Genomic DNA, 13787 nt, shown 5'->3' with positions numbered 1-13787 from the left:
TACAACAATGGATGAGTTAACTACAACACAATAGAACACTTAGGCTGAAGGTCTCACACCGCGACTCAGTCGATGGCTGCCTCGTTCGTGTACTACATTCAGAAAACACCGAGTATCGTACATACATGAATGTTAGACCCGATTGATCGGCTCGCCTTGAAGGATTGATCTATAGCGTCAGTCACATGAGAGAGGACGAGAGGGCTTACTTTTTTGTTTACTCAACAATTTTCAGGTTTCATTTTTCTATCGAAGCTTTACGCTACTGGTTTAAACAGAAAATGTGGACGTATTTTCTAATACCTTACCTGATGTTGTTTTACTTCAGTAGAGGTAAGTAAATACTATAACGATATTGTTACGTATTTCAAAATCAACGAGATACTATCAAAAGAATGTACGTGGCAAAACCTCTTGCAAGGAATTGGTTTTGTTGCACTTTTCACACTGAAAGTATGAACTCTTAACGATGCTTCATGGATGACCACCCGATCCAAGAAACATATTCAACACGTCCTTGTTTTTGTGATAACATTTCATGTCGTAGCTTGTAGTGATTTGTGAGTGAAAGCTCTTGAATGTATCCCCCTCGGGAGACATGTCAGTTTCATCAACTGCTTCACAAAGGACTATTAATTTCTCTGACAGGTGGTGCAGGACACTTTATAGTTTTTTGACAGCATGTCAAGCGACCACCTACTACTTGCAAGACAGTCTTATCTAGAACAAATTAATTTGTTTGAAAGAATCCAAACCACCATCACCCTATATAAGGGTAAATATGAAATGAATATACAGTGATGATACCTGGTGTTCGCGAAAAGGTGAGTTTAACAGTTTAACATGGGTATACTGACTCCGAGCCGACCAGTCCTTCCTTTTCCCCTAAATGCCGAGCGCCAGGTAGAATATAAAGTACCATCTTTTAACGTCGTTTGGTCAGACTTTTTGGATCGCACCCACGACCCTCCGTACTCCGGGTAGACGCTCTACCACTAGACCACGGAGGCGGTCCCATGCAAAGTCGAGTCAGTTGTTAACCTGAAAAAGCACATGGTATACATGTGTCAAACAAAATCGGGAATAACATTGAACATAATTTTTGTCACTAATGTTTGAGATTTGGAAATATCCTCCACATGTCTACCATAAAACTTCTCGAGAGCTTTAATGTGGTCTTGACACGATTGGAAAGTTGAAGTCATCCCCCTTGTCATACAGTCTTGTGGAGAGTGTTTTGTCACTCTGAATCTTCATGCACATATATAAAATTTAATATGAAACAGGTGAGGCGTCCACACTTATCTCTCTTTTCGTGTTGAGGTGTGTAAATCAGTGGAAGGGAATTGACTTTTTGATGGTTATTGAACGATATCAGATCATCGCTATACCTGACGCTTAATTAAACAACTTAGCCAAAATACCTTATTTTGACTTTGCCAATCTGAGCAGAAATTCAGATTCATATGCATATGGTCAACGGTTTAAACAAGAAGGGGAGCACAATTGGTGCCCATGGGGATGTCTTCTTCTTGCCTAAATGTCTTACCCCAAACGTCTACACAGACTTTCAATGAGTCCAACATTTCACATACTGTTTCCTCAGTAAACCTCAGATGGCATTTACTTTCATTTTTGACAAATTGTCCTGAACCTCTGAACAGAGTTATGTAACTATATCTCTGGTCACCACGTTTTGTAATAGATCAAGGAATGAAGTTTTTCCTTAAGTTTGTCATGCGGAATTGTGGTGTACAAAGTTTAAAAATCAAACGTTTTGACAGAATTGAACTTGGTTCTTTTCTGAGATTGCAAAATGTCAAGCAAATCATTTGGGTTTCTTAGAATCCTCATGGTATTAATTGCACTCTATGGTATTAATTGCACTCTAAAACTTTCTGTGAATGTAAAAAGCCTTTCCGTGTTTGTATTAAGGATTATGATTAATCTCTTAAACAGGGGTTCGGTGGTACAGTCTTTGTTCCGATATTTATTTGATCTTTGGAATCCATTACAAAAGAGGAAAAGGCAAAAGTTGATACTTCTGGTACATGGTTTTGGAAGATTTCTTCCTCAGTTAGTATGCCGGCCTTATATGTGGCATTATTTGACATGCCACTTCTACCACGTTCCTAGTTCAACGAGAAACATGTCACCTGTGATAATATGACCTTCAGGTTGGAAGCAGAATGATGAGCCGATAAACATCATACAACAACAGCAACAAAAATATACATGGCCAGTCACATTGTTTTTATGTATGACTTTCATACGAATATGAATACAAATAAGATTTTGATTCTTTGTGTTGCAGATGTTGAAGGGGTGTGTCAGAATGACGAATCTGACGCTCTGTGCAATCAGCGTGCATCTGATGGAGAGTGCTACTTCAGCAGTGTGTTCATGGGATGTCGATGCGCTCTTGCTTGTCAGAGTCTCTCATCCTGTCCAAGTAAGATATACACCACTTGCCGTATTGTGTAATTATCATGAATTACTTTATCAAAATATCTAAATATTACATATTACATATAATTAACGTATATCATCGTACTATGGTATAGTTAATAATAAACTATTTTCATTAGTTTTCAATGTGGTTTCTAATCAACTATCAATCATGTTGAACATTTATAGATGTAGATGGTAAGACAGACATGGACCATGTAAATTACGGAGTATTAGAAACTGGTTTAATGAATTGAATATATTATATTATTTGGTGCGAAAGGATTCATAAATTGTGATGACCCATCTGGCAAACTTACGTTTGTGTCTAGATCTGGTCATTGCGTCTGAATTTCTACTGCAAATGTAGTACATGTGTGTGTGTTTTGTTTGTTTGTTTGTTGTTTAACGCCGCCCTCAGCAATATCCCAGCTATATGCCTGCGGTCTGCAAATAATCGACTCTGGCCCGTAGACAATTCAGTGATTGACATCATGAGCATCGATACGATGGGATACGATGACTTGCATCAACCAAGTCAGCGAGCCTGACCACCCGATCCCGATAGTCGCCTCTTACGACAAGCATAGTCGCGATTTACGCCAAGACACAAGAATGGTGTGTGTGTGTGTGTGTGTGTGTGTGTGTGTGTGTGTGTGTACTAGTCCGGCCAGGTGCCGTTTTTTAGTGCTAGTACACTGAAATACAGCATGAATACCCTACTCAGACACAGTATACTGCAACGAGCCGACCAGACCTTGATCCCCTTAATGCCGAGCACCAGGCAGGTACTTTCTTTCATCATCTTTCGCCAGACAGACGCTCTATCCGCTAGACCACGGAGGAACCATTGTGAAGCTCTGGAAGTTTCTTTGTGTGGGGTGCATAGTGACACATTTTAACAATTCAATCAACTGGGAATGGTTGCCTTTTACGTTGAAGTTTGTATGTTTTGCCACAATTGTTTTTCGACATCTTCAGTAAATATATCTAACGTTCCAGATCATCCATCTGATGGCGACACCGACTGCTCGTGTAGAATTGCACATATTGTCGGCGAATGTGGCGTGAACAAGACCAAGTGTCCACACACGTGTCACCTCAGAGACGGTCAGGCTCCAATTTGTTTATTCAAATCTTTGTTTGTTCAGTATCATGATTTCTTTGTTTGTTGTTTAACGCCGCACCCAGCATATTCCAGCTATATGACGGCGGTCTGTAAATAATCGAGTCTTGATCAGACAATGCAGCGTTGATGTCATGAGCATCGATCCACAGCGAGTCAGCGAATCTGCCCACCCGATCCCGTTAGTCGCCTCTTACGGCAAACATAGTCGCCTTTTACGGTAAGCATGGTTGCTGTCAACTTGCTGAAGACGTATCCTAACCCGGATCTTCACGGGTCTTTTCATTAACACATATCGATTGATTGATATCGTCATAAAAAAATATGACATCCGTTTGTAACGGTAGATCGAAATCCATATCAATTACAAAGTACAGGTCAATATCAAATCCTGAGTTTGGTTGTACGCAGCGTTTGGCAGTAACTCAGTCGTAACACTGTAGGGAACACAAGAATAGGTTTCTTGCAAGTTAATGAATCATAAAGCACATCGGTCTGAACAACGGACGTTTTTGTCACTAGATTTGAAAGAACGCAAGGAGATAAAATATTCAAATTAATATAAACGAATATACTTCATCGATTTGTACAGTGCATTGTAATTACATTCGTGACCCGCGAATGGTCGATAAATTACCGTATTGTGTCTAACACAGGGCCTGTTTTTTAATTTAAATATAGGTTAAAGGTTTTATTAAAAGTCTTGTATTTTACGAGTTTATTGTGCCTTTCACAATCTGGAATGGATAGGGTTATTGTGTGAGTAGTGAGTGCAGCTGTCGAGTAAGACACGCGGACCGTTTTCGCGAATACCTGGTGTTATTACTGATTAATAGTGTTCCTTCATATCATTTTCATGCCTACATGTATTTTGCCTTTTGGGCCCTGTGGAATCTGTTTCGGCGCATATTCATTTAAGTTCCTCAGTATATGTGTGTCGTTATTTAAACCGGTAAGGGGGACACGGGTGGCCCAGTCGTCTAAGGCGCCGCGATTTGCTGTGCAGAGTTGCGTCCCTTGAGCACGCCAGAAACCTATGATTGTGGGTTCGAATCCCGGTCCGCCCGGATTATGTCTCTAGGTTGGTCAGCACCATACCCGTGCTCGTGGGTTTCACCGAAGTGGTACACGTCTGAGACCTGCATCACTTCGGACTTTCCTCACACATTAAGCTAACACGCCGTGATAAAAATGGAATACTGTTAAAAACGGCTTTAAACCCTACTCAACAACTCACTCGCTCAATTAAACAGGTAAGGTGAGGTGTCCAATACATACACTGTTCAATTGATTATTTTAATGTCTCAATTCGCCTGAGCTCGTAAAATCAGCTTGTCGTACATGTACATGGCAACTGTATCCTGGTAATAAAATTTACACTGTTGCTATGTAATGTAAGGTCTGCAGGGTTCCATTTTATAACGAGCGTACAAATTGTTTCATTTCATTTTATACTGCGACGAACCGTTGTGGATGGTTAACCGGAAACTGGTATATTGTGTCCAGATGATATATATCATTCTATTGCATTCCTCCACAAGCGTGTGTTTAAATAGAAAATAAATCGCAAAGAACAATGACGAACGAAGTGTGGTTTATTTCACGAGAAAACATTGATCTTTCATGATGTCAAGTCAGGAGATCCGAACATGCTCTTGCAACTTGGTGACGTCGAATATTGGATGACGTTATTATTGAGAGGGGGGATTTAGTGGGTTGTTCCCCATAGATGTAGCTGGACAACGCAGATATACGCGATGGCCGAACGATCGCATCCAAACGCGGGAGATATATGACAGTCGGTATCGGGAGAAAAGGTACCGACTTGAGGATTGTGAGAATATGGTGCAAATACACGCCTGTGCATAAAATGGACTTTCTTAAATAACTGCCAGCAAAGAGAAAATAACACGAAAGCCAATCTTTCTTTAACGATAGATCGAGTAGAAGGCGATATTGACAAGGAAATACACAATGATGTTGGGCGTACAATGGTAGATAAAACTGTGACGAGGGTTGAAAGATAAGTTCTGAGCCTCATAGGAGGAGTAGATATGTAAACATGGCTGTCTTCTTTGAAAAATCCACAACGAAATATGTAATGGAATTCGTCGGCAATAGCTAGTGATTTACATAATGAACCAGTTCCGTGTTCTATCGTCGATATATTGATGACATAATACCGATGCGACGTTAAACGTTTAACTCATTCACTCTAAGCAGTTCCAACGGACTGCTCCAACAGGTACATAATGAATTGTAATTATGTAAAATAGGTTAAGAAATCGCTCTTTTAATTTAGTAAATATTTGTTTGGGGATGGAAGTTGTTTAACAAATTGTTAGCGGGTACCTGTCGAACCAGCTAAAAAGTCGCTTCTCCGTTTTTGATAAAATATAATCCTTTATCACTCTTTTGACAGTTATGGCAATCCAATCGTTATGAAAATATTGAGGTTTTTACGAGAAATTCTTCGGTCATGCCGCAGTAATTATTTAACTGCTCTGTACAGGTTAGCCAAGGGTAAACAGTCGAGTTTGCACCACGATCAACTATCATTAAGTTGTATAATACGATTTGTCGAGTAACTTTCTATTGAAAGGTAAGGTTATCTAAAAAACCTGTATCAATTACATTCAAGAGAAGTAACAGCAGTTAACCGTCCTCATTGGAACATTGTACATTAATTCCGCTGCATTGAGTGTTGTGCATGAGTCCTTATCATTGAGAAAAATCGAGAAATTCGTTCCTTGCCTTGTCAAGATGGCCGAATCGATGAACTAGGCGGGAGATATTTTAAAAAAATGTTTTATTGAACGTATCACGATATATCATCATTGTTGATCATTGAATGGTGACAATAAAGGTAAATCGAATAGACATGGGCGTAAATAATTGAAGAATGTTCAATCAATAACAAAAATGTATTTCTGTATTTAGGTCCATTGGGTTCATATACATACAAATAAAACACGGTTAAATTCACACATTCATACATGTATACAGTACTGCAGTCACGAATTATGGATTTATGACTATTGTTCACTTAGGCCTTTACATCTCTTTTCATAAGCATGGTAAATACATTGGCACAACATTTTTAACTTATAGGTATTATATGTGAGAAGAAGTTTCCTTCTATACCGAATTTAGATCATGATCATTCTCCCAGTGTAATATAGATTCTTTGACAATTACCTTCGTTTATTTTGAAAGGTAGCAGCCCTGCTCTGAATTTAACTAATGTTTTTTTTCTGAAGTTTGAAGTCAACAATAGCATTAGAGTATTTCTCGGGTGCAAGCAAAGTTTTAAATTTCCTATTTTAACTAATCCTTGGACTACCTTCACGGATCGATCTCTAAGTAATAAATGTCTAGTGGACGTTTCTCAAATATATTTATGAAATATGCTGGATTTCCAACAGTCTGTGACAGCCGAATAAACCCAAATATTGTTAAATGTAAGTCTTGACGCCGGTCGGGGACGATCGTGTCCTTCGTTTTGTTCATTAGGATGGATAACAGGGAAAATGTTCTGTCATATTCAGTCAAAACACCATTTTTTTCAAAGTTTGCCAAAACTCTGAGAAAATCTTTAGTGTGTTTAGTGATATGAAGTTTTTATTAACAAAGATTCAATCTGTAATTATTGACGATAGGCAATTCCCCGCGTTTTCCCTGGGGATGTGGACATATTTCGGCAGTGTTGACGTCTAGCAGACGTCGCGACAAAAAACGCATGGAAAAACGTTCTAATGGGCATACCAGGTGTCCTGAATAAAAACATATTTTCGGCTACTCCTCTCTGAGAATTTTTGTGTGTGTGGTCATATTCTCTTCCTTGCAAAAGAATTGATTTAGCGCCATTCTCATATATTATCAACCACCCAATGTAGGTGTTTTGAAGGGAATATAAATTCATGTGTAATAGGTTATATTATTACTCTACATTCACTCAGTTTTAGGAGACGACAGAATATATTTTGTAATCGCACGGGGTAGCCCAGTGGCTTTTGCCTTCGCCCGTCACGGGTTCGATTCCCGAGTGTTCACCACCGTGATATTGCTGGAATATTGCAACAAGCGGTCTAATGCCACACCATATATATTCCTTCATTCTGAAAATCTGTGCGGACTTTTAGGTGGCCCCACATAATTAGTTTCGTTCTCTTATCACATATTGCGCACCTTTTCACCAAATGGCTGTATAAAATCATAACACGTGGTTACATATATCCAACAAACATCTAGTTTCCCATCTGTCGGTTTCAGCACAACGAACACGCAATTGTAAATGGAGATATCATGTTATTGACGGGGGGTGGATGTGTACATGGGATGGCTACATTGACGAGTAATTCCAGTGTAGTGGGATTGATTGTTTGTCAATAACAAGGGACCTATTCACTTTGTTTGATAAAAACAAATCACAGAATTAATTTCAAAATCCACTTACTCAAGTTCAAGCGTCAGCGATTTTCGACGGATGCCATGCAGAACCCGCAAGCATTCTTTCCATTCGGGCCATTTAGCTTATATTTACGCCCTGTGGTTTGAACACTGACAACACGTGGTACGGTGATACCCTTGTTAGATAATTACAATTCAGCAGGATCGAGATGGCGAAAAACACAGTTCTGTTCAATGGTCCATGATAATTCCTGGTGTTTCTTCTTCACTGTAAAGGCAGCTTCACGGTGGTCCAAATGTGTCTTGAGTGTAATATTCACTTTTCAATGTTTATTCAAACTCTTTTTTTCACGTTATATAATTACGTGTTTAACAAATACGTCGATAATGGAGTACGGCTGGGGTGCCCGACATGGTTCATTCATTAACACGGTAACACAGGGCAGTGGATATGTAGAAGCGTGTCATTGTATACCAGTTGCGTAGGTTGATGCTTACTTATGAGGTCAATCACTGGATTATCTGGTCCAGATTTTGATTTTTGTTGGTTTGTTGTTTAACGCCGCACTCAGCAATATTCCAGCTGTATGATGGCGGTCTGTAAATAATCGACCAGACAATCCAGTGATTGATATCATGAGCATCGATCCACGCAACTGGGATCGATGACATGCATCAACCAAGTCCGGAATCCTGACCACCTGATCCCGTTTGTTGCCTATTATGACAAGCATATAAAAAGACCGCCGTTATATAGTTGTAATATGGTTGAATGCGTCGCTTAACGGAACAAAATTTACGCAATAAAATATGAAGCCCATATTTGGTGTGTTGTCATTACAAAAAAGAATCATCGGTAGTGTAGGACTATAAATATAAAATTCATATAATTCATCTACAGCAAGATAGCATTAGACTATGACAATTGATTACTAATTAATGTACCATAGGAACCGCGATAGATTTCTAAGGGCTGCAACTGTAAATTGTGCAAAATGGTAATTATACATTCACACAGTGTTAAATATCGTATTCCATTACCAGTAAACAAGGGATGTATAACACGCTGGGAAACATATGGTAAATATAAGATTTAAAATGTTTCAGTTGTCACATGTGACGGTCTGGAGGTGGTGTCTGGTGCGGCCGCTTCCAAAACCAACCCCCGGTATCTTGACATCGTCACCTACAACTGCCTCCCTGGATACGACTTCGTCAACGGAAGCAGCGGGAAGAGAGTATGCACTGAAGATGGGAGCTGGTTTAAACACGTGGTTGATGGGACGGCGCCATATTGTAAAAGTAATATCACGGGAAATTGCAAACTTATTTTCTTTACTGACTAAACGAGTGTATTACAACACCGAAATCACTTGCATATGACTAATTACTGATCGTCAGATATGAAGTATATACACCTTATTTTGTAAAAAGGATGAATTTATATATTTATCTGTGAATCGATATTTTACTAGACCAAGTTGCTATTTCAATGGTGTGAAATGACAGTTTATGACGGAACTACTTTCCATCTGACTCCATGACACGTTAGTTTCCGGAGTAGGTTCTTAAATATCACATTGAAAAGAGCAAATAAAAATAACGTTTTGGTCTTTTCTAGCCAAAATACATTTCTTTACCCCATCTCGTGACCTGCGACACTGCATAACACCATATAACGGTATTTAAGGGAACACCTTTGCACATTGCACATGACAATATTGTCCACGGCCCTGGTTACTTGCATGCGCCAACCGCCGTCATATGGCTTGAATATTGCTGAGTGCGGCGTTAAACAACAAAAATTTTAAAAAAACTTGCATGCGCCAATAAACGTTACATGGTTCACTGAGCTGGTAACGCTAAGGCAAATGCCTTCAAAAGTGTACAAAATAGACGAATGCCGCGCTACATGCATTTACTAAATTCATAAAAGTCCATAGCATCGCTCAGCGTCATTTTTAACAGAACATATGCAATGTCTAATGGCAATTCGCTTTGGTCTGAATGAATGTGGTATAACACCAATCAAACTATATGCATATTGTGTATCACATGATGTTTTTTTAACCTGAAGAGGTATCTTGCGGTTTGAGCCCATCATTCGAGAACGTGACAGCGTCCCATGGTGATGGCGTGTTTGGCGACGTCATTTCATACTCTTGCAACACGCACTACCTACAAGTGGGCGGCAGTAACGGCAGTATGCGGTGCAACGAGACGGGAAGTTGGGACCCTGACCTGGTGTATGGGGACCTACCATTATGTGAAGGTAGGATCTTGTTTAGTGTTGGATTCTAATCGTTCATAGATCCCATGGGGCGGTCGGGTAGCCTAGTGGTTAAAGCGTTCGCTCGTCACGCCGAAGATCCGGGTTCGATTCCTGACATGGGTACAATGTGTGAAGCCCATTTCTGGTGTTCCCCGCCGTGATATTGCTGGAATATTGCTAAAAGCGGTGTAAAACAATACTCACTCACTCATAGATCCCATCATGTCACCCGTGGTCATCCGGGTTAGATCAATGCGTCCTTTTAGAGAAATGATATTTGTAATGATAGCACAAGGATCATACACTAAATTAATTATATTCCATGGCACCGCGAAGCGTCATTTTTAACAAAACATGTGCAATGCAAAATGCCTTGTCAATTCGCCTTGGTCTGAATGAATGTCTCATAATACCAATCAAAGTATATGCCTATTGTGTATCACATGCTTTTTTGTTTATCTAAAGAGTTATCTTGCGGTTTGAGCCCATCATTCGAGAACGTGACAGCATCCCATGGTGATGGCGTGTTTGGCGACGTCATTTCATACTCTTGCAACACGCACTACCTACAAGTGGGCGGCAGTAACGGCAGTATGCGGTGCAACGAGACGGGAAGTTGGGACCCTGACCTGGTGTATGGGGACCTACCATTATGTGAAGGTAGGATCTTGTTTAGTGTTGGATTCTAATCGTTCATAGATCCCATGGGGGGGGGGGGGGGGGGTCGGGTAGCCTTGTGGTTAAAGCGTTCGCTCGTTACGCGGGTTCGATTCCTGACATGGAAACAATGTGTGAAGCCCATTTCTAGTGTTCCCTGCCGTGATATTGCTGGAATATTGCTGAAAGCAACGTAACACCATACTCACTCACTCATAGATCCAATCAAGTCACCCGTGGACATCCGGGTTAGATCAATACGTCCTTTTAGAGAAATGATATTTGTAATGATAGCACAAGGATCATATCCTAAATTGATTAAATTCCATGGCACCGCTTAGTGTCATTTGTCACTGATATGTGCAATGCCAAATACCTTGTCAATTCGCCTTGGTCTGAATGAATGTCTCATAATACCAATCAAAGTACATGTATATGCATATTGTGTATCACATGCTTTTTTGTTTATCTAAAGAGGTATCTTGCGGTTTGAGCCCATCATTCGAGAACGTGACAGCGTCCCATGGTGATGGCGTGTTTGGCGACGTCATATCATACTCTTGCAACACGCACTACATACAAGTGGGAGGCAGTAACGGCAGTATGCGGTGCAACGAGACGGGAAGTTGGGATCCGGATCTGGTACATGGTGACCTACCATTATGTGAAGGTAGGATCATTTTTAGCGTTGGATTCTAATCGTTCATAGATCCCATGGGGCGGTCGGGTAGCCTTGTGGTTAAAGCGTTCGCTCGTTACGCGGGTTCGATTCCTGACATGGGTACAATGTGTGAAGCCCATTTCTGGTGTCCCCCGGCGTGATATTGCTGGAATATTGCTCACTCACTCATAGATCCCATCATGTCACCCGTGAACATCCGGGTTAGATTTGGTCTTCAGCAACCATGCTTGTCGTCAGAGGCGTCTAACGGGATTGGATGGTGATGCTCGCTGACTTGGTTGATGCATGGCATCGTATCCGACTTGCGTAGATCGATGTTCATGATGTCAATCACTGGATTGTCTGGTCCAGAATCGATTATTTACAGACCGCCAACATATATCTTGAATCTTGTTCAGTGCGAGGTTAAACAAGAATCAAAAACCCGAACAAATTACGTCCTGTCGTTTTATGCTGCTACAACAACACAACACATTACTTTGGGACAGTTGGGGTTCCGCGTTCAACGTGAGAATAAATTTTCATTTGACTGACGTGGAGTTCATGCATCATGTGAACAGGCGAACGAGCAAATTTTCCAATCTCGCTGTTGTTATGGACTGCACGGATTACACAAGGGCAGATTCGCGGAGTCAAGTATCATGCTGTGGGCTCTCTTTAGTTTGTTTAGGGGCGGTAGAGTAGCCTATTGGTTAAAGTGTTCGCTCATCACGCCACAGGCTCGGGTTCGATTCCCCACATCGGTACAATTTGTTTTACTTTGGGACATCCTTGTCGTAAATGTTTTCTCTTCGTGTGGGAGACAAGGGGTCGACTCCTCGCATGGGTGTTTCTGTTGAGATTTTGCAAAATTATACACTATTGTTGACTTACCCCAACGTTTGTCTTTCAGAAATATCCACGACTAATTACCTGTCAGCGTCTAGTGTCACCGCCGCCCATAACGCCGCGTCAACGTTGACGTCCACAGCCACGTCAGTGACTTCTGAATCTTTTATGGGTGCTTCGTTTAGTATACTCACAGATCACTGGAGCGACTCGGGCAGCATCCCAACATCGTCTACACCAACACCGTACACTGCGATACCGTCAGAGTACACACTTCTGCCACCGACGCTGTCTGAAATGGTTACATCTACTTCAGCCACTGTACCATTGATGACTGCCACTGTATCAACACTCGCTGTATCATTATCAACTTCATATAACATCGACGATGCAACTGTACTTGTTATGCACTGTTTCCCCGTTAATGTGACGCGTTCTTCAGACGCGTATACTGAAAATATTCCAATCACGAAGAAATTTGTTCCTAAACTGAAAGAAGCTAAAGGAGGTAAAGCTCTGGGTTCTGTTGCCATTATAATACTGGTGTCCAGCATGCTGTGTGTTGTGATAGTCGATTTAATGAGCATTAAACGGCATTGCAAATCTTTCAAGACAAATCTGCGGGCAATGAAAATACGATGTCGGGAAGTTTCCAATGATGACGTCGTGCACTTTGAAGAAACCAAACCGACTGGAACGAAAGCAGCTGACGACAGCGACAAGGTCGACTCAGTTGTTGAGATCTCCTGACAAAACCTGTATTTGAGATGAAGTATTTGAGAATGCTGTGATGAGACGCGCTGTAAAATACCCTGTAATACATAACAGTGAAAGTAAAAATATTTCAGCTCTACATACATTTGACGCTATCAACATGTGCTGTGTGGAATGTATGATAAATAAATAAGTTGTTGTTGTTCTTATTATTATCCTTATTATAATTACCAACATTACTTGTGTTGTTGCTGCAAAATGATGATGACAATGTCGACGATTATTATTATTATTATTATTATGGGTGATCCTGGCACAGTGAGGCTGGTTAGGCCCATCAGCTCAGGGACTTGCCCCCTCTACACGCAGCCCAGACAGCGAATGGGACTTCTCCCAGGAAGCGGTGCCTAGTCGAACCCACCCAGAACTTTTCGGAGAATGTGAAGACTCCCCAACACTACAGCCTTCTGCATTAACCAGATTGTCAGAAGGGCTGTATTCCTGGTAGCAAACCCGGGTACTCGCCCAATTTATTATTATTACTAGCAGAAGTAGTAGTAGTAGTAGTAGTAGTAGTAGTAGTAGTAGTATGAACAGATTAAAATAAAATAATGCAGCAACGATGGTTTGGGTGATCCTGGCACAGTGAG

General features: G+C 40.8%; 1 protein-coding gene across 1 annotated transcript; it reads left to right on the top strand.

The window, feature by feature from the left end:
• Positions 1–281: 281 nt before the first annotated feature.
• LOC139449543 (uncharacterized) lies at positions 282–13173 on the top strand. The gene is made up of 7 exons (XM_071230984.1): positions 282–333; positions 2315–2452; positions 3451–3558; positions 9092–9286; positions 10062–10256; positions 10722–10916; positions 12488–13173. The coding sequence occupies exons 1-7, from the start codon at positions 282–284 to the stop codon at positions 13171–13173; spliced, it is 1569 nt and encodes a 522-aa protein (XP_071087085.1).
• The last annotated feature ends 614 nt before the right edge of the window (positions 13174–13787 follow it).

This window comes from Haliotis cracherodii, unplaced genomic scaffold (genome assembly GCF_022045235.1).
Source record: "Haliotis cracherodii isolate W230 unplaced genomic scaffold, xgHalCrac1.p SCAF_8, whole genome shotgun sequence".
NCBI classification, from domain to species: domain Eukaryota; kingdom Metazoa; phylum Mollusca; class Gastropoda; order Lepetellida; family Haliotidae; genus Haliotis; species Haliotis cracherodii.
Note: the sequence above shows the minus strand (reverse complement) of the source record. Positions and strands in the feature narration are given on the sequence as shown.